Raw genomic sequence first — 26,336 nt, forward strand, 5'->3', positions numbered from 1 at the left:
GTCCTGAGATTAATGTTTAGACTTTAAACTTTGAGTTATGTTACCAGAAAAAAGTTATTTATGTCCAAAATAAACTAAATAAAGACACTAAGGTTATCAGAAAGCCACTGATGTTTTGATTCAGGTGTTTCTATCACTAGTTTAAATAATTAGGAACAAATCAGGATAAGAGTGAACAAATCCAGCTGTGAGTCAGGTTCACATACAACTCTTCCAATAATTCACTCACTTTATACATTTGAAATGCAGTTATTAATGTTCATTGTAGACACTGAATTTACATTTTTGTAATAACATAACATGAACAAATACTTGTATGGTTGTATATAATAATGTCCCCTTTGATGAATAGCTTAGTTATTAAATTGAACTGACAATATGTTATTAGATCATCAGAGTTACACTAAACACAGCTTAGACAGTATATTGGTGAGGCCTTGCTTGATTCTTTTTATTTCTCACTTTGTCTTTGCTTTCTATTTTAATAATAAACATTACAAGTTACAAGCAAACACAGTAAGATGTGTGCCTGTGCCCCCCCGAACCGTGTCATGGGTGAGAAACACAGAGCTGACTCCCTCTAGTGGTTCTTGCTGGTGTTGTGTGTTGGTGAGGATGTCTGCTCTGAACAGTTTGTAAAACAGCCCTATGTTCATGGTGGAGATGAGACTCAGGCCTATTGTCCCGTCATCAGGACATAGCGAGGTATTTGTTTACTGTAAGCGGCTGCCAGCCAGGGGGTTATCCAAGCTGCTATAGAGACACGAAACACCAATAACCTGCAATAAGAGACGATAATCAATGAGAGACTGTGTGGACTTCTGAAAACCAGATTATATTAGAGATATCCTCCTGTGATGATAAAATGAATCTCATATATACAGATGTTTCACATCCTTGTGTCCAACAACATAAGTTTCTCATGTGGAAAGACACAGGTTCACATTTAAATGTAGCTTTCACACACTCACACACAGAGGTGAGAAGTAACTAAGTAGAAATACTTTGTTAGTGTACTTTCGTATTTTTTTCAGGTATCTTTTTCTGACAACTTTTTACTTTTACTGCCCACAATATTACAGAAATATCTGTACTTTAAACTACTTAAATTTTTAAAACAGGCTCGCCACTTTAGTTTTAATGCATCTGAGGGGAATTATTATTATTATTATTATTTAGTTAGTTATTTCATGACAGATGTGACATGACAAAAGTAGCAATACAGACAAGAGAGGGAGACTCGACCTATTTGAAGTTTCAGTTAGCTTTGCACAGAAACATCCTTCAGAGAAACCAAAAGAGTACTTTTTAACTTTTAACTGAGTAAAGAAGTTGAGTCAGTATTTCTATCTCTACTCTAGTAAAGAATGTGTGTACGTTTGCCACCTCTGCTCACATATGAAAACTGTCTAGTCCAAGAAGCAGTTTGACTTGTGATTTTTCACGTGACCATTGTGAAGAGAGTGAAGAGAAGCCACCTACGTCCCCAGGCAGAGCCAGCTGGTCATGCTGTAGGTCACAGAGGGCCGAGGAGCTGTAATTTCAGTCCCTGACCTGTTCCTCTGTCCTGACAGGAGGAGGAGTTGTCTGATGTTAAGGAAAACAGAGTTGATCTCCATCAGCAACAACACCACAGAAAAGCCCAGATAGAGACGGGACGTTACAGCCAAACTGAGACAGGACGTCACCTGACAAAAGAGTTTGAACACAAGAATCAAAGGTTAAATCCAGAGTTAAATCCAGTGGCGGAAGTCCATTTAATCAAGTTCTGTACTTAAGTTTTTTTATTTTTAGGTATTTGTAATTTATTTAAGTATTTCCATTTTCTGAATTTATACTTCATTACATTTTGATGGGAAATATTGTACTTTTTGCTCCACTACATTTATTTGGTAGCTTTAGTTACTGTTTACTTTGCAGATTCAGATTAATAATACAAAACATAATGAACAAATAAATTATAATCTAACATTATAGATATACAGATAAACCATAATTGACCACCAGGGGGATTTAATCAGCTCCACCTTTAATAGCAGCAACATTGATACGCATCAATAATTATAATCCAATACATTATTATGTAACACAGTCACATGCAGCAAAATGTCATTCACACATGTTAAAACTCATTTTGAGGTGACTTTTAGTTACCAATAAAATAATTAATGAATGTAGAAACCAACCGTTTTGCAACTTTCTAAGGGTTCAGATTATGAAGTAACGGATAAAATAAATCAATCATTATACATTGTAATAAGTATTTAGAAGGATACATTTCAGGTTGTCAAGTCGCAAAAAATCCCTTTGGCTGTTGTATAATGTCCACTAAGATAAGTTGTTTCACTTGTTATTGTCTTTTATTGATCAGGAGGACCTCTGCAGTGGAAAATATTGATAAGCTGTTATAGCTAGACTTTGATCCAGATGTTGTGATGCCCTTTACCAAAAGGTAAGTGATCAAACTATATATATATATATATATATATATATATATACATAAAACTCCCACACACTTGCACCAAGCAGAACTATAATGAAGCTGTGGTCCTCAGAGTGAAGTAAATAAATGATTTACTACCTCTCCTGTTAAATCAGCAGTTTCAAAGAGCCACACACACACACACACACACACACACACACACACACACACACACACACACACACACACACACACACAGAGGTGATGGGCTGCTGCCCTGCTGGAGGTGAGGCGGGTCACGATCTCTGCTGCCTGAGTGTCAAGTGTCACACAGATCAAGGCTGAACCATTTGAGTTACAAACAACATGACTGTGCAATTTTATTCGCTGAACTTGTCAACACACAGAGATGTAAGGGGTGGACAAATTAAGAAGTACACCTCACAGTGTTATGATTAATACTCTCGATATTAGGAATTTCACAGAGTTAATATTAATTAGCATCCTTATTTGATAATATTACATTACAGGTGGAGGAAGAAAAACTCAGATCTTCTAACCAAGTGAAAGTAATAATAACTATAGTGGAAAATCCTCTTGTAAAAGTGAAAGTGCAGAAGTATCATCAGAAAAAGGCACATTCCTATATTAGATTATTACTGCTACTACATTAACATGTGAGGAGGATTTTAGTGCTATAGTTGGTCAAGACAGAGCTAATACACTAAATCCAGTTTTATTTACTTTATACCTATATACCCTTGGACATCTTCCCCCGACCCTAGTGGCCCCATCAAGATGTGTCTTATATGTCAAAAGTTAATTTTGTTTTTTACTGTCCTCACATGGTACATAAATAAAGTTATTAAAACAAACTCCCTCAGATAACTCACAAGTAAACCTGTGGCCAGTTGATATTCCAGCATAGGAGCTCTGGTTGGTTTCTAGTATTTGATGAAGAAAGGGGCAATAGGGGCCCAACAACAAAGTTTACAACCCATACAGGTTAATCAGCCATGCTGTTGGGTATTTTAGTGTCATATAATATAATTATGCATGATATAATCACATGTTTTGAACCTAAAATCTTAATGTGCAAAGAAACGTACTTTCTCACAGTGATCTCAGGCTCAATAAAAGTGGCCACCAGGAAGAAAAACTCCTCTTTTCACTTTTTTGATTGAAGCTTTTTCAAACTCTTTATTAAACCTTGCAGAAAGGAAGTTTTGGTGGGAGACATTTGTATCAATCCCATAAATTAATGTCAGTATATAACCTGCTTTTCTCAGCAAGTGAGGTAAAGTATGTTTTCCTTGATTTAATCCTGGAACAGATTGATGACCTGGAAGTCCTTCTTGTAAAAGCCTAAAAACTGTGAGGAAATTATCAAGACGGCTGTTGCAGAGGACCAGCGTGTAGCAGACTGCGACTAACTGAACACCGCTCGCATCTGTATTTGACGGCCTGTGATTGAGAACCAAGCCTATCTACAGCCAGTGTTTGGTTTGTCCATTCTGGGCTACTGTAGAAACATGGCAGGCTCCATGGAAGACGACCCGTGGCGACTGTAGACACCGATTATACACTAATGACAAACATACATATGAATATTATATTCCATTTCTGACAATAGATCCTCCTAAATGTTACACACTAGACTTTTAGTTTCCTGTTTCATTTCTTAATTAGTGAATAACAAATAATTTAAATGTGCAGCTGATCTGTCTGTTGATGTTGATGTACATCTGTGTGTTAATGTGGGAATTTGTGTGCGTTAGTGGAAGCGTGTCACCTGTAGACACAGACACAAGGCTGTGGGAGAACGTGGAACGAGAGGAGATCACGTCCTCCAACATCTGAGGTTGATGGTACAAACTACATGGTGAGAAAGAGAGAAGAGTAAAAAAATTAAAATAAATGACTACCAACCCTGATTACTGTGTCTTTACGCACCATAAAACAGCTCATGCTCCTGTCAGCGAGCTGTGAACCAAAGAAGTGCTGGTATTCCTCCACTTCCAGGCTTTCTTGCGTGCCGTCTCTGGTGCGGGAAGGAATCTGACAATCAGATTCAGAAGTTTGAAAGAGCATGCAGATCCTCCAATAACCAGAAGTGTTGATCTTAAATCCATAACTAGACTTTACCACAGAGCCTGGTCCTCCCCAGAGTTCACTTCAAATCCCATGTGTTCCTGAGTTCAGGGCACAGCGGGTTGAGCTTAAAAAATACACTTTGAGGAACGAGGGAATGAAAAACAAACTGCTGAAGTCTCTCGCTGTATATGAATGCAATATTTGGCCTCTAACACACATTCCTCCTCTCACTTTGAGTTGATAAACTGGTCACTGGTAATGGGTTAAGGGTCATGGTCATCACAGGACATCATGGCATGACGTCTTTCCTGGTATTAAAAGAAACAATTGAATCAAACTGGTTGTAGACCATTAGCTCCAATATGAGGCAACTATGTATGTGTTCATATCCAGGAGACAAAGCACCATCTACAGATAACAAATGGAGCCACAAAACCCACAAATTAAAGTAAAAATGAATTAAATAAAAAATAAAATAATAAAATAATGATAATTAAGGAGAATGACTTTCTGTGTTAAGTGCTAACATTAGCATGCTAACATTATCATAATCAGTGGTTGTCATGGATCCTTGAGAGGGCTGAAAAATTAAAAGATTATAAAAAAAAAAGTATTTTCGTTTCACTATTATTTAAATTACATTACATTTTATTTGTACAGCTTTGTACAACTCATAACAGAAATAAACTCAGGGCTCTTAATATAGAGCAGGTATATCCTTATTACTCCTTATAAAATGATATTAAGAGACTGTTCCTACTATAAGCAAGCTCTTACTGATACTGTTATTCCTCTGAGGCTTCAGGTAGCGCACCTGGTGGCCCATATACCTGTGTGTGTGTGTGTGTGTGTGTGTGTGTGTGTGTGTGTGTGTGTGTGTGTGTGAATATTTACTGAATACTTCTCTGCATGATCTTTATTTACTGCTGAGTGTTTCTTCCACTGCAGCCCATTACTAATCTCTTTTAAAATTAAAAACCGGATGATTTTCTGTTTTTAAATCCTTGATCTTTGCAGTGGATGAGTCTTGAAACTTGAACCGACTGAGATGTGATGGTTCCACCTCCGGTTTTGCCTCTTTGTCGCCTGTCCATTCAGCGTCGACTGCCTCGTCAGCCTTTCTCTCTATACCGCCGCAGTGAAACACAAAAGACCACCATCGCCTTTTCTCTGCAACAATAACGGGGCTGAACACGACCAGTGACATCACCCAAACCGCTCAGTCACCGGAGACCCAAAAGCAGACTAAACTTTTGGTTGATTTTTACCTTTTTATTTTTTATTTTTTAAATCTTCATCAAACTCAAATAGGCCACGTTTCATGGTCTCCAAGGATCAAAGGGATGAGGGTTGGGGATGGACCGGTTGCCGTGGAAACGGACTTCTATCCCATCATTGAGCTGATGAGCAGAAAACAACCTGTGAACTCGGAAAAACTTCCTTCAGCGGAGCATCTGATCAGCTTTTAATGTTTCTGGAGGGGGTTTGTGTATCTTGGTGGAGTTACAACTGAATCAGAAACATGTCCGGGACCAAACCACGTGAGTAACCTGTCACTTTTATTGATTGAATAACAGATCAGGTTATTGGTCTGTCACTGAATGTCACTGCAGTTGAGTCACTGGGTGTTTTCTGGGTGGCTGAAATGGAAATAATGATATTAATCGAGCAACATTTAAGTGATTATGTCCTTTAATTTCCTTTGAAATGTGTGTGCATGTGTGTCTGTGCATGTGTGTGTGTGTGCATGTGTGTGTGTGTGTGTGTGTGTGTGTGTGTGTGTTCAGCCCGCCAGGAGTTTTCAGACTCCGATCCAGAGGACACATCAGAGGAGCTGACAAACGTGGTGTGTCTGGAGTCAGACCTGAAGGATGGACAGTAAGAAGGGGAGGATGTTCACAACCTGGCAACCCTAAAACCTGTTTTTATTTATTCATCAGGACTTATTATTACTTATTGTTTATTAACTATTAATCAACAAATTAGGATACACACACAAATAACCTATGTGCCATTTAAATTGGTTCATTTACATATAATTTATTTTTAAAGATATTTAAAGCATTTCAGTGGTTTCCGACACTTTAATCAAACAAATTTATGTACAATGTTACGTATAATGTTTAGTGTGTTCACCATCTTAGTTTAGCATGTGAGCTAAATAGCACTACACATAATGTACAGCTGAGCCTGATGGGAATTTGATTACTTTTGCAGGTGTTTTGGTACAAAAAATACATACATACAATATATTTTCAACAGATGACGGCACCAGATGAAACGATCAATCTGCAATCCAACCAACAGTGGTCAATAAACATTATGTCACTAAAAATCAAGAAAGTGAACCTCATGGTGGCACTAAATGAAGGTCACAGAAGTCAGTAGGACTTCATCCTCTGGAGTTCATGAATTTCATCCCAGTGCACCACATATTTGTTAAAGATCCCCTACAGACACATATATTAAGACTTATACTAATACTCTGTTTGGAACAATATTGTGTGTATCCAAATTTAAATTTAAATTCTTTGCGAAAAAACAGATGAAACATATGAAAAAATGCTTCTATCGGTATGTATCATGAGGCAGGTGCGTAGGAGTAGTAAAAGTGGCAAAGATGAATACCCACGCACTGTGTCTAACCTGCAATACTACATTTATTTGCAACGTTTGGTTACTAGACCTTCATCAGGCAAAATGCATGTAGTCTTACAAGTTAGACAGTGTGCAGGTTTTCATCTTTAAAATCCTTAAAAAGACATCTCCTCCTTCTACCTCATTAAAACTTAAAAAATCTATGAATATGCGAATTGGCTTAAATTCTAAAGTTTTCCTGTTGGACACAGGATGTCTCCTACTTCATTCTTTCTCAGTCTATGTGCACTGGTGGCTTCAAGTTTCTACATCACACTTAAGTGCATATTGGACTAGTATTTGACTTCCAAACTATTTGTGACGTCACAAATCATGCTCGTAAGCCCCGCCCCTTAAACATCAGATTATCAGTAACATCCTTCTAGTGTCAAACTCTGCACAGACATTATTCTGTACAGTGATGCTCAAACATCCAACTGTAGGAACAAGAAGAAAAACCTATTTTTGACTTTAGACTGACATTGCCGTCCCTGGAGACATGATGTTAACAATCACAGGCCTTAATATCTGCAATATTTTAACACAGAGTTTACAAGTACAAACCTAAAAGTTTACAAAACAAAGAAGGAACAAAATCTTTATTTCACACCTTATAATAATATAAATAATAATAATACTATAAAACTCCAAAGACTCCTTTGGGTGTGAAGTTGATTGCAGTATCCGTCTGTGGTTGTGTTACTTCAGGATGATGGAGGTTGAAGTGGGACGCCACACCGTGCTGTTGGCACGCAGCGAGGGCAAATACAGTGCCATGGGTAACCAGTGTACGCACTATGGCGCCCCGCTCAGCAAAGGTAAAGAGGCACGACGTGACACAGCTTCATTCAACATCTGAGTAAAGTCTATGAGACTCAGTTTGGAGGATGGGATGCTTTCATATGTTGATGATCTAGATAAAACAGAAATTATGGAAAATATAACATTTCAATGTGTGTGTGTGTGTGTGTGTGTGTGTGTGTGTGTGTGTGTGTGTGTGTGAATGTTCAGGGGTTATTTCAGGCAACACAGTGCGCTGTCCGTGGCACGGTGCCTGTTTCAACGTCCATACAGGAGATCTGGAAGAATACCCCGGCATGGACGGTTTACCCTGCCACAAGGTACAAACCATACAGACAGACAGACAGACAGACCGACAGACCGACAGACTGATATTTGTCTTATGGCTCCATGTTGTCATTTTAACTTGTCCTTTCTCTCTTTTGAAGGTCAAAATTCAAAACAGCAAAGTGTATGTGTCTATAAACAAAAAGGTTAGTAGATTAACTTTTCTTTTTCCTGTCTCATCACATTCTTGTAACTTTATCCTGTTGACTGTGGAAATAAGGCCATAAGGGTTTGTGAGGGATAATACATTTGTCTTTTATTTATGTCTTTTGTGTTTGTATTCAATAGTTTGATGTTTTAGACTAATCATCTGCTATTAAACCCCCAAACTAAAGAAATGATCTATAATTATAAATTTCAGAAATAGAATACTTTATCATGAACATTAATGATAGCATGACTTTGTGAGCTTAAAGTAACGTGACAGCTATGTATAAGGTTATTAGCTAATAGGTATACAAAACTTTGGCATGGATGTATAAAGCATTATGAATGCTAAACGTATAGTACATAATGTCTCCCTCTTTATAAATCTGGTTATAAGTTGACAAGCATGGATAAAAACATGTATAAAGAATTTTATAAAGCCTTACAAATGCATTACATTGTCTTATGAATGTGCTTATAATATATTATAAACCTTTATAGTGTAAAGCTCTGGTTTTAATCACTCCATCACTCACTTTCTGGTCATCATGACTGATGGGTTTAGAGTCTATAAAATCTATAAAATGTGATTGTTAGTTGAAAGTGATGTGAATACCATGAAGATTATTTATTTTGTTCCACTTTGAGAATGTTTGATGGCACTATGAGTGTTACATTTAACACCAAAGACACTAATAACATCAACAATGGCTCAATAAGCTGTGACAGTAAGTCAGCATAAAGCAGCCATCATTCATTTTATTGTTAACACTTTCCTAATGTGTTCAGTGGAGGATGACTGTAACAGTGATGAAGATGTAAGACTGAAACCGGAGAGCCAGGGAGCTCTCAGTCTGTCTAATCTAATCAGAGCAACATAAGAGGAAACACCTCTGAGGGTGGATGGTGGCTGTGAAGGGACATTTAAAACCAGTATTCATCCCCCAAAAAAATAATCAATCAATAGTTTAATTGGAAAGTTATTAGTAATAAAACACTTATGGTAGAAAAATAAAGAACACAGCTGAAATCTAATTAATTATTTAATTAATTAATTCCTCTTTGACAAGTAATTCTCTAATCAATAATATAGAGTACATAATAGGGTTACTGTATTTGGGATTTATTGTGGGTGACTAACAGCATATTTTTTATACTTTTGACCCTTTGTATATGTAAATAATTGTTAATAAGTCTTCCTATTGACAAGTTTATATGATGGTGTATTTCATATATGATTCAGACTCTCAGGCAGCAAAAAAGAATAAAGAGTATGGGAGCTGCAGTACCAGGAGTCGATCACACTATTCTGCTGCTGGGAGGAGGTGAGTGTGGACCACTCTATATGTCTGTGTGTGTGTGTGTGTGTGTGTGTGTGTGTGTGTGTGTGTGTGTGTGTGTGTGTGTGTGTGTGTGTGTGTGTGTATGTGTTGCTGTCATTTAAGCTGAAGCAATAATGTCAAATACGTTCCAGCTTCTTAAATGTGAGGATTTGATGCTTTTCTCTGTTTCCTATAATTGTAAATTGAATATCTATCGACACTTGAAGATGTACACTTGTAACAGGCATTCAGTATTTTGACATTTTATAGAGAATGAATTGACTGAGCAGAACTACTATATTACTTTAATGACATATTTACCAGCTCTGTCCAACTTTTAAAGGTCCAGTGTGTAACATTATATATATAATGTATGTTTTCATTGGTGTATAATCACCTGAATATAGGAACTGTTGTGTTCTCGTTTCCTTAGAATGAGACGTTTTTATCTGCAGGCGTTGCAGGTCACTTTTCATGGAGTCATGCTGAACCAACATGTTTCTACAGTAGCCCTAAAGGGACAAACCAAACACTGGCTCTAGATAGGGGTGTACATGTGATCTGCAGCTATACTGCTAGATGCCTCTTAATCTTACACAACTTTTAAAGTGTTTATAGCTTATAGTTATTTATTTATATAAAGCATAAATAACTCAAATTTTAACTACAAACTGGACTAAAACTAGAAACCATGCTCTACTTCTATATATATACATTAATGGTGCCTGGTAATATTCTGTACAAGTGCAAGTCTAATAGATATTGTATATTATTATAGTATTGTATTGATACAGTGAGTGGAACTGTCACTATAGGTAATCTATATACAAACAGTTATGTATATATAAGTATTACACCGCTGAGTATACTACACAGATCAACAGTATGAGTCTGTATCAACTGCTTTAATATGGTTATAATGTGAAAGTTCACATGGACAGTGAACATTACTGGATGAGTAATAAATAATATAATGAATGTCATAGCGTGTAATGTCTGGACTTTGTCCTAATACGTTTTCCTAGTGTGTGTGATGGTGTGTTAACTTTCCGTAAGCGCAGGAGCTGCGTCTTTAATCTGCGCTGAGGTTCTACGTCAGGAATACTTCGGCGGTAGAATCATCATGGTTACCAGTGACGAGCTGTTACCTTACGACAAAACCCGACTCAGCAAGGTGCTGCAGAGTAAATGACATGATACTGTACCAACAACACCCAGATTTTAGTGATGAATATCTCTGTATTGTTTTATAAAGACACACATCCTGAACCCATCTTGCAGGTAATGAATGTGGAGAGTGACACTATTCTGCTGAGGAGGATGGAGTTTTACCAGAAGTACGACATTGAGGTGTGGCTCAGGAAAGAAGTGAGTTGTCTCCTCACATATTCAGTCTTGTTGAATAATGTGATAAGAACTACCTAAAATTACAGAAACCATCTTTGGGAAAAATGTTTTTGATGTGTACTTTGATTTCTTTGTTTGGCCCATGTCCCATCTGCTATATTGGCTTCACTTTTAGGGAGCTGTCACGTCCTTCTTTATCTACACTGATCAGCCAAAACATTATGACCACTGACAGGTGAAGTGAATAACACTGATTATCTGGTTATCATGACATCTGTCAGTGTGTAGGATATATTAGGCAGCAAGAGAACATTTTGTCCTCAAAATTGATGTGTTAGAAACAGGAAAAATGGGCAGCATGAGGATTTGAACTACTCTGACAAGGGCCAAATTGTGATGGTTAGACGACTGGGTCAGAGCATCTCCAAAACTGCCGCTCTTGTGGGGTGTTCCCGGTCTGCAGTGGTCAGTAGGAAGGAAAAACTGTGAACCGGAGATAGGGTCATGGGTGGCCAAGTTCATGCTGGTTCTGATAGAAAGGTCTCAGAACACACAGTGCATCACAGTTTGTTGGTATGGGACTGCGTAGCCACAGACCAGTCAGGGTGCCCAGGTGGTCATAATGTTAAGGCTGAACAGTGTATGTCGATGCTTAATACTTGTGGTATTTTTATGTGTATTTTGTCTGATGCACAATGTTGTCTGGACAATGAATAAGACGTTTGTCTTGTCGTGTGGACGGACTCATAATGCTTCCATTTTAAAGGCCATGATGTGAAACTGAGTGGACTCTCTGTTCACAGGCGCTGTCAGTGGACACAGACAAGAAGACAGTCACATTTGATGATAGTTCAGTCCAGAGCTATGACCAGCTCCTCATCTCAACGGGCTGCAGGTGCAGACAAATACACACACACACACACACACACTAACACACACACACACACACACACACACACAAATACTGGAAGGCTAACAATATCTTATGATGCTCTGGAAGCTGCAGGAGGAACCAAAAACAACATGAATCATTTACATTTTTATTGTTTTAGTTGATTTTTAAAGTCCAGCTGAAATGATACATGTAATTTGTTGTTTGTTATATTGAACTCCTATTTAACAACAGGTGCCAAAAAGTACATTTCTGTGTATTTTTGTGTCAAAATCCAATATTTTTGTCTGCTTATGTAACGAACCAATTTCTACCAATAATATCATGACATTCACCTGTCAATCAATCTTTAACTCTTACTTATCTAAGACTCATTAGTTATCTAGCTAGCAGCTGCATGTTTCTGGGGGGCTGGACCTCACTGATTACTGTACAAAAACACAGCGTTATCACAACTTTATTTTTTGCTGAAACTGGATCATATTTAATGGAGGAAATATTGTCTGTTGTTTCCTCTGATGTCCTCCGGAAAGCTGTATGGAAATACACACCCAACTTCAAGTATTGAACATTTCTTAACTTTTCTTATATATATAGACAGCGTACAGACAGTACTTGAAAGTGTATTCAGTATCATCTTTAGACCTCCAATGTTAAGAGGCTTTTAATAGTACTGTTTTGGGAGGTGCACGTGATAAATTTAAGAGCATTCGTAGAAAAATTACTAGAAATCTCTCTTATCTTCTAAGATTGATTGTTATCAGGAAACATTACCCGGAGCATTTCTCTTCACTGTTACAATATTAGCCAAAATATTTAACTCAGTCAACTATGAACAGCAGCAGATAACTTTAACTTAACGTTGTATAAGTCATTGTTGCAGCACTACTACACTGTATTGCTCATAAACAGAGTCATGACCTGTTCTTTAGAGCAAAGGGTCTGAACGTGCCTGGCATGAAGTTGGACAATGTCAAGATGTTGGAGACGCCAGAGGACGCCCGGCAAATCCACGCAGCCTGTCTGGGCTGCAACGTCGTCCTTGTGGGAACCTCTTTTGTTGGTACTGTGTTTGAGAGTGGTTCAAAATGTGCACATATCTGTTTCAGACTGGCGATGTGTTGGGAATTAAAACAGACTGCAGAAAAAAGAGAACTTCAAATGTGCTGAACGATTGTGAAATCAGATAAAACATCAAGAGTTCAGCTGTATGAAAGCTTGTAAAATGTTATCAGCTGAGTTAAAAACATGAAAATTACACTGATTACATTAATAAATAATAGAAGAAAGATTTATAAAGATTTAAACTTTTTCTGTAGTTAGCTCATAAAATAAATGTAAAATGTATTTTGCTCCTCTACTGGATGAAAAGTATAAAGCCTATATTTCTTTTTACCCTCCATTTCAATAAAAACAATAATAACTAACAGTATTATTTATGGATCTATTCAGTTATATTGTTGACTTGTCTTTTTACTACTTTTTAAAAGTTTTGGGGCTCAGTACAGTTCATTTGAATTATTTTGTACTTTCTAATATTCCCTACTGCACCTTCATTTAACTTTTTTTTTTCCAGGCATGGAAATTGCATCTTATTTAATAGACAAAGCCTCCAGCATCACAGTGATCGGCAGCAGTGAGCTGCCGTACCAGAACACACTGGGTCGTGAAATCGGCAGAGCTACCATGATGGTAAGAAGAGAGAGAGAGAGAGAGAGAGAGAGAGAGAGAGAGAGAGAGAGAGAGAGAGATGTATTAAATCCTCACATTACGTCTGTTTTCAGTACACTTACTTGTAGTTTAAACTCTGTTGTTCCTGCAGATGCTTTCAGAGAAAAATGTGAAATTCCACATGAATGATATTGTGACAGAGATCAAAGGTGTGGATGGAAAGGTAAAGTGGGAAAATGGCACATTTAGACTTTAACATCAGTTAACACAGAACATAATTTATGTTTTGGGAAAATATAAATATTCTCTGTTCTATCCTCTTTCTTCCTCAAGGTGAAGGAGGTTGTCCTTAAAAGTGGAAAAGTTATTCCAGCGGATGTTTTGATTGTTGGTATTGGTAAGTGCAATGCAGACGTTTCACATTCATACAAAATCTTTATTCATTTTTCTGCCCATTCCCTTTATTACTATTTAACATCTTTACGTTATCAATCAGACATTTCCTGTAAAGCAAAATCACTTCATATAAAAACAGATTATAACAAATTAAACATATGTGTTAATTCAGTAATTATATCATCGCTGATAGTTGCGTAAAAAATGTTATTTTCTTTTTCACTGCCTGAAACCAGCAACATCAGACCGACAAAGCATCATGTATTATTTTTCTGCAAAAGCCTGATTGTCTTAAAAGAATAGTTCAACATTTTGGTTAAACTTTCTGGCAGATAGTCTGGAGTTAGAGGAGGAGATCGCTCTCATATCTGGTTAGCTTAGCTTAGCACAAAGACTGGAAACAAGGGGAAACAGGTAGCCTGGCTCTGTCCGAAGTTAAGAAATCCGCTCAATAACACCTCTAAAGCACACAAACACCATATATCTTGTTTGTTTAATGTGTGCAAAACAATTCAAATTCACCCTTTTATACACCGCACTATCTCTAGACTGGAAACAATAACTTCCTGGAGTCTTGTTGGTTGCCTGGCAACTGCTCAGAGCCAAGCACATAACACCGCCCGTAAAATAACAGTGAATTGTCAATACATTTCAGGTTGTGTACGGATTAAAATAAAGACATATAATGTGGTAATTAGGTAGCTTTTTTGGACAGAACCAGGCTGACTGTTCCCCTGTTTCCAGTCTTTGTACTGAGCTAAGAAGCTGCCTGTAGCTTCATAGTTGTGTCTTCTTTTCTGTGTATCAAAGAAATATAAGTTTGGCTTTAAAAGGTTTTTTGTAATTGTTTTATAATTTTTACAGAGCTGAGTCAAACAGTTTAACAATATTCTTACAAAACCTACTCAACACCTGTTGTCCTCTTTCTGTTTCTCCACCAGGAGTCAAACCAAACTCAGAGTTCCTGCGGGGAAGTAAAATACAGATGGACTCAAGAAACTTTGTAACAGTCGATAAGGTCAGATAATAACCAGCAGTTCGCCTGATTATCAAAGTATTATTCAATACATAATATCTCGTATTTAACATAACCCCCTGCTTTATGTGTAAAAACTTTATTAATAATAATAATAATAATTTCTTTTTTCTTTTGACACTATTAGATTTATATTTTCTAACTACTGAAACATCTCAGTTCATAATCATGATTATATCCAATTCATCAAGCTCATAAAACAGTTGTAACAACACATTATATATTATAATAAATATTATATATGTAATTAAATTATATATTACGTTTTAACACCCACATTTTGTAACAATCATGTTATCAGTGTTTGGGCAGTTAAATAGTGCACAGGTTTTCCAGGAGCAGCACACATTAATGTTGATGAACGTGGGCTTTTTCCACACTAATCAGTATATTCTGCACTATTAACCATCGGTTCTCTGCCTGTGTTTCTCTCCTGCAGTACATGCGCACCAATGTCCCCGGTGTGTTCTGTGGGGGCGACCTGGCCACCTTCCCCCTGGCAATGGCCAAAAACCAGCTAGTCAACATCGGACACTGGCAGATGGCACAAGCACACGGTAATGTAGTAACAAAGTCACACAGTCGTCTGGCAAGTTGCATGATCTGACTAACAATTAGATTGACGTCTAAAATCATCTGTTGCACAAAGCTGTTCAGTTATTGACTGATCTTAAGTAGTAAATCAAAACTTTATTTAGAATAAACATGGCTGACGGAGCGTCAAACCCCTCAGCTACCTTCACGCCAGCATAAAATGTTTGAAGAGTTACAGGACATTTTACTCGGAAGTTAGACTTAGACTCATTGTTCTCCAAGAGATTACTGACCTCTATAAAAACCCTTTTGTTTAACTCATTCCACAACATTGTTAGCATAATACAAATATTATGAGCCATGTTTTCATATACTGTATATCATGTAGAAAGATAGATATTGCAGTTGTATTTAGTTTAGGATAAAATATTTTTGAAAAATTATATGATTATTGTAAAACATAAGATGACTGCTGGGCTACACAGCCTCTGAGTGAGATATCAGGGTAGATAGTGGGGCAAGTAAATGTCGGTAGGAATTGTAAGGTCCAGTGTGATTATTGTATTGTATTGTTATTGTATTAAGCAACAGAGAAAACACAATCACAGTATGTGTGCTTAAAAAAAGACTTTTAATAACTGTAGATATCAAGAGATACAGGTTATAGTGATTACTGTGTTTAACCCTCTTTTTCTGTTATTCTTTTAATATATTATCTGTTCAATATCTGTGTCTATAATATGTTGTTTCCAGTTAAATGTAAACTTTTATTTATTGTCGTTCAGGGAGGATAGCAGCTCTGAACATGCTGGATAAACAGAGTGAACTCAGCTCTGTTCCTTTCTACTGGACCGTCCTACTGGGTACAACCATCCGATATGCAGGTGGGCACACACATACACACATACGCACACACACACACACACACACACACACACACACACACACACACACACACACACACACACACACACACACACACACACACACACATATTTGTATGCCTGTGTGTATCTTTGTAAATGTTCGATTTGACACAATAATGCTGAGTGCAGCCACACTGAGAGGCCTTCATGGTCACATGGTTGAGGTTGTCGCAGCACTATTACACACAAACACACACAAGAGCAAGAGGTAGGAATTTAGATGATGTAATATTGTTTGGAACTAATCTTTTTAATTATTATCATGTAGTATTATTTTATATGTTTGTATTTTGATATTTAAGCCAATTACTAACTAAAACAACTTTATCCCTTTGGACCTTTTAACCACAAAGCAACAACCGCTCACTATACCTCAGTGTAAACACTAATTATATACACTGAATCATGATAACCCTAACTCTTTTACTACTTATCACCATTATATGTCGCCATGTTTTTCTTCTGGTTGTGTGCAGGTTATGGAGAGGGATACACTGAGATTGTATTGAAAGGAAAGTTGGAGGACAAGAAGTTCTTGGCATTTTACATCAAGTACGTTGAGAAAAAACATCTGCAAACACCAGAGAAATGTAACTCCTTTAATGTATATATGTCAATATATGTATGTTTTAATGTTTTTTTTTTTTTTTTTTTTTACGTGTAGGGATAATGAGGTCATAGCGGCAGCAGGCCTAAACTACGACCCAGGAGTGTCTGCAGTCGCTGAGAGGCTCCTAACAGGAAAAGTTATCACGAAGGAAGAGGCTGAGTATGTAAAGTCTGAATGATGGATGACTGGATATGTTCACAGAGATGTAGCGAGTTTTATTTACAGTTAACTAATAAAAGAGGAACAAAATAGCTTATTATGCTTTTGTTATATGGGACAGAAATTCAAGAGCTGCAATATACTGTATATATTAACATATATGTTTTTTATGTAACACACAAGTAAAATATTGAAATATAAAATATTAGAAAGTAGGATAGGCCAACAAATGTACCAATATAATTGATTAAATCATGTTGAGTTACAGTATGTTGTACAGATTGAGCAAGGAGGTCAGTTTCAGTTACCGTCTTTGTATTAAGGACAGAGACACAAGTTGGGAAATGGGTTAAATATAATTTTTATTGTGCACGAGACAGAATATATTTTCATCTAGACTGTTGGAGGATTCTGGAAATATCTTCATAACAGTGTTAAAGTGCTGTTCAAGCGGCTGTTATACATATTTTCTTATATATGAAACATGATACATATTCATAAGAGTTGGTGGAGACCAAAAACAGAGCTTTAAGAGAGTGAATATTGGATGTACATTCATCAGGTCGCCAGAAACACAACTCCAAATCAATGATAATGTTTCTCTGGGATGTGCAAAAGTAAGCATTAAATTAAGTTTAAAAGGTCATTATATTCACAACTTGTTTCCACTGCCACCAAGTGGCCAAAGAAAATCAGCTTTAAGTAACCTGTGTGTTTGAAACCTGTAGCTTGAATGTAATAACATACAATTAGGATCAAACTGAAGGTAACAAGAGCATCAAATGAAATGAAATCCATATAAAAGCACGTCCTCTCTTTTTCCTCTTCCTGACAGATCAGATGACCTGAGCTGGCTGCAGTTGTCCTGATCTACACTTTCCTCCACTCATCCGCTCAACACATCATCTGTACAGTGTCGTCATGCAGACACTCATCTGTCTCTCCTCCGCTCTCACCAAGGACAAAGAGTTTAGAGACCTGTGTTAAAATGTTTGATCCAGAGGAGAACAACTTCACTGATGGCATGGTGTCAAAAAGCAGAATCTACAGTGTTTAAGTTTCATATTTACAGTGTTGAAGTCACACAGTCATGTGAGAGGGACTCCAGCATGCAAACAACAGATACCTCAGATGGATGCAGCTTTTAGGACTTCTTTTTTAGTCTTAACATTTTTTATTATTTCATTAGATTATTATTTTTTAATTTTATGGCTTTATGTCTCCAAACGGTATTTCAGTAACAGTCCAGAAACATTTAAGATGCCTCAGTATGTTCTCTGCTGTTAATACCTGAAAGGTAGTGATGCTTTTTACTTGGTTAGAGCTGCTGGAAAAAAACACAAGTGACCTTAAATGTACAATATGGGGTCTCTCACATAAAAACAATAACAAAAGAAGAAGATTGATGGTGTTGTGAAGTTGCTTGGGATCATGGGAGTTGTTGTCTTCACCACCATTGCTGTCATTGCAGTCAGCTGCTCAGAGGTTTTTACCGGAGGCCGAATTATCCACAGAGGTCTCTTCCTCTCCAATCAAACACAGCTGGTGATTAAAACCGCTAAAAACACTGAATAAAGCCGTTTTTACTTTAAAAATCTGTGTTTCTTTGACGTTGTTTGGCAGACAAAAGGACGTCCCAGAGGGGCTGCGAGCCGAGCTGCTGCTAATGTTAGCTCAACTTGTCTCTCTCATAACTTCACAGGTCCGATGATTAAAATCTTAAACTATATAGTTAAAAACAACAGAGATTTAAAAGGTGCATTGTAAAAGTGTGGCTTAAAACTGGATAAAAAAAAAGTCAATTTATGACTTCTGGCAGAAAACCACAAGACGCATGCACAAAGGGGGATATGACGCCATTGACAGGCGCAATAATTTAATTTATTTACCTGAATAAAATGACAGATTTCTCTGAGTTTGAACATTGTTGGAAACATTTGGGATAATAAGGGCACAACTCAACCAAATATATACCAAAGGTCTAGTGTTTCTAGACATTTTGATGTGGAAATGTTACATATTATAGCTTTAATGTCCACTGTGGTCCAGTCAGTGAGTCTGCGGGAGGATTAGGACAACAGAGGTGGTGGTGGGGGTGGGGGGGTGGGGGTTCAGCTCTTTGAAGCAGAGATGCTGAAATAGGCAACAGTAACAAAATGCACCAACAGGAAACAATAGGCCTCCGACAAACAGCACACAAAGGCATTGTGACAAAACCTGCACAAAAGAAATGCTGTGTTTTCCTCTCTTTCTGCCACTGTCTCTCTGCTGGTCTATCTTTACCTCACACCTCTCTGTCCACCTCCCCTTCCTGTCAGCAGCATGCCTCAGTTCACTGTATCCAGGGTTCAACTGATGCAGTAGCACTTATGATATTTTAGGATTGAAAGTGCCGATGGCTTATATTTTGTACAAGGGTTTGGTACAAGAATTCTTTTTTTTTTTTAATAGCATTTAGATCACGATCAGCATTTAAACTCAAAATGGAGACATTGATATAATCTTATATCATGGTGTATATATGGTTTTATATCACATTATTAATATCGTTAATGTAAAAATAATTAAAAAACAATATTTAAATAGATCCAGATGAATATTATCTGCTGGTGTAACACTAGGAGGAGCCAGAGGAACAGATTATCTGTCTCATGTACTACTGTCACAATATAGTCTCTGCGAATATGTTAATATTATTTTTTTATAAAGGTTACCTACTGAACCTTTAAGGTCACAGATCATTAAGAATATCTTTCCACTCTTGAAGCTAATAGTACAACCATTTCCATCTTACCATTGATTTTTACTGGCACTCACATCTCTCAGAGAATTGCATTCACAGCATTATTCTTTCAAGTAACAGCTTTAATTTTTAATTCCATCTACCAGGAATAGCTTTAAAGTCTGACTTTGCACCCAAACATGTTGTTAGAGTAAGTAATTTAGCAGATTATGAATTTTTCAGCAAAACATAGTTGAAATATATTTTGTTCTCCAGAGGATTTTAAGTCAAAGATGAAGAAAAGTTACAAAACATATAACATAACATAATATCAGTCCTCTTTGGTATCAATGCAAAGTGAACCCTGGTGCCCAGGGAGATAAAACAGGGATGTACTTGTCATTTAAATCTTTTTGTCTTGTGTTTCACATATAAAAAAAAATAATCTCAGACACAGTAGCACCGTTTCCACTGCGTTCATTGACTCATCAGTGTTGGAGCTTTTGATTCAGTCGGGGAACAGATGACTTTTCTGCCACCTATCGTCCAGCGGTGGTGGTGGTTCACTCCAGCATGGACAGGAACTACAAACCACAGAAGAATGTGTCCCTCTTTGTTTATATCCAGTTTTATAATTACATGGCACAACGGCAGCAGTGACTCAGTAGCTTGCCAGGATACAAGAAGCAACAGTCAAACTCCTTATGTGTAAGGAAACAAACTTACATCAACATCATGGCAACAGAATTAAATCTTTACACTGAAAATATTGTTTTGCAACCTATGAGAATATAAGATTTTAGTGTTTTTGAAGATCTCTTTTTATAGTTAACCATTAAAGAGAGACAAGAAATAGGACTTTATCGGGACTTTAATTAGCATTAAATCAGCCAAAATGCTTAAAAGTAACACATTTTATTTGATAGTGTGACAGCATAGGAGCGCATTCAACTCCACAAAAACACCAACAACGTATATTTAAAGTTCTTACAATATAGTGGTGGAAAAGAAATGTCATGTGACCCTCACCCCCATCCATTTAACCCTCCTCTGCCTCTCTGACCTGTGGACACACAGATGTGAGGGGGTGGTATTATCCTGATCGGGTTTCAGTCCTCAAAGATTGACTTTGAGTCTTTTCTAGACGTGTTACATAATTTAGAAGCAGGTTAAGTTTTTAACAGACCCCCATTCAGCAGGCGGACGACCCGTCCTCGTCCATTGAGAGTTGCGGCGTTGTGGATTCGTATTTTGTACCTCACAGAAAAAGCCTTTGTATCAGGGTATTGAATCCTCTTCTTAACTTCTTAACAATGCCCAAACATCTTCACTCTGTGTCTCACATTTGGCTAAATCTGTTTTAAACTGTGAACAAATAAATCCTGAGATGACTAACAGCATACAGCTTCTCTTTTGATTCTTTGAGTCAGTCTTTGCTCCCGTCGGTCAGTCTTTCTGGGTTTCTTTTACCACAGCCTCTCTGTGTGAGATGTAACGCTGCCGTCGGTTGGCCTTGTACAGCTCCAGCCTCTTCTCCTCAGCCTGGGGGTCCTCCAGCACTCCCTCCCACCTCAGGCTCTCCCTGGCCTGGGTGCTGAGCTCTGCTGCGTACCCCTGCTCCGGAGATCCACTGCCACTGTTATTGTTTGTCTCTGTCAGCAGGGATGGTGAGTCCTTGGGGTGTTTTTTGCTGCTCTGGCCACTGCCGACGAGCCGCTCTCTGTCCTTACTGGTTGCTCTGAGCTTGGGCAGCTGGCCTTGAGGCTGGGCCGGACTCTGTGGGTACAGCAGAGACACCAGCAAGGTCTCAGGAGGCAAAGATACAGCATGAGGTTTCTCTGTAGGGAGGCAACATAAACATGTAGGAACATGCACACTGGCAAACAAAGCTGAGGGTTTGGATTACTAATGACTCCCTCTGGAGTTGGAGGGCTAATGGCTTGGTTTTACAGTAATGAGCTGTAATAGGCCAATGATGGGAAGTGACACTGAAGGCCTATTCTCTAATGACCTATTCAACCCTGCAGGGGATCCTCCACCATCACCACACCATCATCATACTGGTGTTTACATTGTGTGCATTGACAGTGACTTTAGTTTGAACTGCCAGAGCGATGATACATGATTCAAATGATTGTTTTTTGCAAATCCTTCAACAACTGCAGCATGACTAAGTATAAATGAATGTTGTGAGGGAGATTTTTTGGGGCTTTCAGGCTTTTCATTATGTGACAGTTTATATGAGAAGACTTTCTGTGTTTGTTGGCAACGCTCACTCCATCAGGAATTCTAGAGGATCTGCTTTTAATAAAAAATGTGGCACAATAATTTAATTTCCTTTACTGTAACAAAGCCCCGAGTCTCAAATCTATTCTTCAGTCCTGCATTTTTGCGAGGGGAATGCATGAGGATTTCATTTTTACAGATTCCAATCTGGTTTGTCAAAACATGTAAAACATTTTTTTTTTTTAAACTGAATTTAGAGCTTTAAGTGTGTTTGTATTGGACGTTACATAAACCGATCAATATGCTCTTTTATACCTTAATGACGATAACGATGATGAGATATTTCTATTCAATGCTTCACTAACGTACCATAATAATGTATATAATGTAATGTCCTCATTTGATATATGTTAGTGATTAAATCAGCATATATTTCTGCCACCTCATGGTTATTTCTCTAGATCTGTCCCTTCATGTCGTTCCCCATCTGTCTGTCAACTCACTAATAAAGCCATAAAATGTCCCACAATGAAAAATTACCATGATGGAAGTTATATGCATCTCTACTTGTTTTACTGTACTGCATAATTTACTACAAAAAACAAAGTACAAATACTTCATCAAACATAATATTCCTGCATTCAATGTTTTGTTCCTTTAGAGACCATTAAAATGTACTTTTGTAGGCTAAAAGCAAAGTAAAACCACTCATTTAGAAGAATTAACCCCATTTTGGTCGCTGATTATTGTTGATGCCCTACTTTATTGATTTTATTGATTGGTTTAGACATGGTTTCATCTTATTTATGAGTTGTAACACTAACTGTTGTCCTAGGGATAGAAATGGCAAGATTTGCCTGAAGATAGGAATGAAAATACTTAAAAGAAGAGTAATTTAGGACAGTAACTAATGATTATTTTAATTACTTTTAAGTCTATTATATCTTGAGTATTGAGTAAGTATAAATATATAATATTCAGAGCAGATCCTCTTATTTTAGAAGGCTGAACCAGATTTGTGCTTGATAAATGACTTGAGTTATGAGATCAGTGGTGAAATGTTAACTGTATCTTATTCAAACACTGTGCTAAAGTACAGTTTTAAGGTACTTTACTTGAGTGTTTCCATTTTATGCTGCTTTAACCTTCTGCTTCACTACATTTCAGAGGCACTTAATGTTTTTTTTTTTTTTATAGTTCTCGGTTTAAGTGATTAGTGATGAGTTTATAAAAGATGATGCATTGTTACAGGTGCAGCTCAACAGTGAATAAAGTAGTTAAAATGAACTCCACCTCAACTAACTTCCACACTAACATGCTGCTTACACATGAATGCATCAGTGATAATTAAAGCTGTTATATAATGTAAATGGCTGTGGACGTTTCCCCACACAGTTAACGCTTTGACTTTTAAAACTATGAATGCATTGTACTGATAATTATTTACCTGTATTTTCTGCAGAAGTGATGGAAACAGTGGCTTTCTTTCTTTTCTTCTTCTTCTTCTTCTTCTTGGTAGAGCTCCTGGGTGACTGGGGCGGCTTACAGTTTTCGTCCTCGGTCATGATGTTTGTCTTTATTGGCGAGCACAAAGTCTGGAGACGGTTGTGCCCGATTGTTTACATGTTTTATTCCACAGAGAGACGAGAAAAGTGGTGGATAAATGCTGCTCAATGCTATCTCTGATGTTTTGTTTTTGTTCCGGGACACTCATTTCCACAATCACGCTTTCGCCGCCGCCGCCCGTTGCCCAGCTACGCGTCTCCATGGCAACAGCACACACTTTTAACTGCCGCTGTACGGAAATGTTTTGTTTGTCGAAACATTTCGACACCTAAAAAACGTTTCATCTGCATTTTTGTAAAGTATTTTTATTTTTTTTATTTTTTTAGCTTAAACTGTATTTGTTCGGGTAAACTGAGCCCAGCCCAGTCAACTCAGTAGTAACTTAGACTACGACAAAATGCAGTTTAGCATTTTAAGTAACGTTAGTACGATATTTACATTAGGCCTATAGACAGTAACGTTAGTATGGCTATGAATACACTATATATAGTACACTAGACATTTAAAAGTGTTTACAGACTAAGAAAGCTAAGTATGTATCTATTTTGGCACCTTTACGAGAGAATATGATGAGGTTGATCGATTAGCTTATTCAAGGATAGTTACAGCAACAACAACATCAAATACAAATCAATGAATAAGCATGAACCTTCCTGGCCAAAGCAAAGGTTTGACCCCGACGTGATTTGAACACGCAACCTTCTGATCTGGAGTCAGACGCGCTACCGTTGCGCCACGAGGTCTGTGAGCACCGTACGGGAAATTGTTACTTGACGTATATATGACGTCATAGTGGCTATATTTGAATATATATTAACATATAGCATTACTCAAATTACAGTGACTGCATTAACATAATAAGGAAGTATTTTTTTATATACTTTTACAACTGCTTCACTGAGTTGCAGCACCTCATCTTTATTGCTGCTATTTTTACATAGGCCTTATTATAATGCAATCCTGTTATTACTCATTAGGCTATGAATTATATTACTATTATAATTTGAAGTCTATAACACCTGGATATCAATTCCCCATCTTCTTACCCTTCGTCCTTCTCTTTACAACTGTAAAGCCTATTATTTTACATAAATATATAATTATATGTGATAAAAGGTCAGCATTTAGGGCTGAATAATAAGTGATCTTCAGTTCATCTGCTTCTAGGACAGTTCCACACACACACACACACACACACACACACACACACACACACACATAATGAAGCCCTCTGGTTGACATAAAATGAATCTGATTAATGCAAACAGAAAATTTCAACTATATGCTTCCTGTCATCACAGTGAAATCAAACCTCGGTACAAGTGAGCACACAGCATCATTAGATGAAACCAGAGCAGTGTGAGACCTGTGGTCCAAACTATTTTAAGCCCTTGGATAAATATGGGCAGTGGTCATTCAGTCATTGATGAGTTCTTTGCATGAACTGCACAGAGCTGGCTTTGAGCTGGAGACACAATAATAAAGAAGAGACTAGATTATAATATAAATACATTTTATTTTTGTATCAAGCAATAAAATTCACGACCTCATTTCAGTAGGTTTTGCAGATTCAGGCGTACTTGGTCTGTTATGACCGGTAGACTATGGCGGCTAATGTTAGTTAACTTTGAGTCAGTTTACAGACTTTAAGACTCCTCTCCAGTGTGCTACTGTCACATTATATGTTTCCATAATGGCAGCTGTTTAGTTAAGTTCTGTATTCTCACTTTAAACCTCATTCGAATATACAAAAACTGAGTCTTTGGCTGCTTGCTGGATCTCCTTTTATCTCTGTTTTGGTCTCCACCAGCTCCTCCTGAGGGAAACATCAGGCTCTTTAGCTGCTAAATGTTCCACTATGTTCACCAGCTAGTTGCTAACTTTGTCTGTCTGATGTTTGGTGCCGAGCAGGTAGCGTACAGTGGAGTTTTAGCTACGGATGAACCAAAAGAGTGAAGTTTTGGGGCCTAAAAACCAAAATAATGACCTGAAAGTTGCTATAGAGCCAGGTAATAATTCTCTCTTTCACATACCAGTAGTCATGTGATCCATTGTTAATATGAAAATATTGATTATAGCAGCTTTAAAGGCAATTTTAAGATAAACATACCATCCTCATTTTAAAAACTAGTGCTGTTTAATATCTGGCAACAGAAGTATTATTTGTATTTTTAATTAAGTCTGCATCAAAAGAAACTGAACTGATTTGATGAAATGAAAATGAAACACAGAAAATGTGTCCTTTTAAATCGCTGCATGGGGATTTCATATGTCGCCTCTGACAACATCCACAGCACGCAGTGTGGTATTTCCCAGGGAGTTTCCATCCTATTCCCGTCCCACAGAATCCAGTCCTCCCCCCCACAAACTGCTTCCTCATTACTGCACACACATCACATGCATCAGAAACCAACACACACATGCTGAATTTATTAAACACTTATGAATTTGAACCTTTGAAGCACAATCCTTTGTAAAGTATTACACACACTGTAACCGTC

The 26,336-nt window shown here is 37.4% G+C and overlaps 2 protein-coding genes and 1 non-coding gene across 3 annotated transcripts; 1 reads left to right on the top strand and 2 right to left on the bottom strand.

Moving 5' to 3' along the window:
- Positions 1-5,685: 5,685 nt before the first annotated feature.
- aifm5 (apoptosis inducing factor mitochondria associated 5) lies at positions 5,686-18,247 on the top strand. Its single transcript, XM_051402067.1, has 19 exons — positions 5,686-6,057; positions 6,304-6,394; positions 7,862-7,971; positions 8,165-8,274; positions 8,383-8,427; positions 9,672-9,753; positions 10,812-10,924; positions 11,032-11,118; positions 11,901-11,992; positions 12,922-13,052; positions 13,566-13,681; positions 13,812-13,883; positions 13,994-14,057; positions 14,998-15,074; positions 15,532-15,649; positions 16,412-16,510; positions 17,029-17,104; positions 17,217-17,321; positions 18,157-18,247. The coding sequence occupies exons 1-19, from the start codon at positions 6,039-6,041 to the stop codon at positions 18,188-18,190; spliced, it is 1,641 nt and encodes a 546-aa protein (XP_051258027.1). The 5' UTR covers positions 5,686-6,038; the 3' UTR covers positions 18,191-18,247.
- A 2,406-nt stretch (positions 18,248-20,653) lies between these two features.
- On the bottom strand, positions 20,654-24,030 carry cunh17orf97 (chromosome unknown C17orf97 homolog). Its single transcript, XM_051402068.1, has 2 exons — positions 23,717-24,030; positions 20,654-21,881 (listed from the first exon to the last, which is right to left on the bottom strand). Exons 1-2 carry the CDS (start codon positions 23,832-23,834, stop codon positions 21,490-21,492), a joined length of 510 nt encoding a protein of 169 aa, XP_051258028.1. The 5' UTR covers positions 23,835-24,030; the 3' UTR covers positions 20,654-21,489.
- Positions 24,031-24,506: 476 nt separating this feature from the next.
- On the bottom strand, positions 24,507-24,578 carry trnaw-cca (transfer RNA tryptophan (anticodon CCA)). Its single transcript has one exon. It is a non-coding gene; the product is annotated as a tRNA-Trp (tRNA).
- Between the last annotated feature and the right edge of the window lie 1,758 nt (positions 24,579-26,336).

This window comes from Dicentrarchus labrax, unplaced genomic scaffold, assembly GCF_905237075.1.
Source record: "Dicentrarchus labrax unplaced genomic scaffold, dlabrax2021, whole genome shotgun sequence".
NCBI classification, from domain to species: Eukaryota; Metazoa; Chordata; class Actinopteri; family Moronidae; genus Dicentrarchus; species Dicentrarchus labrax.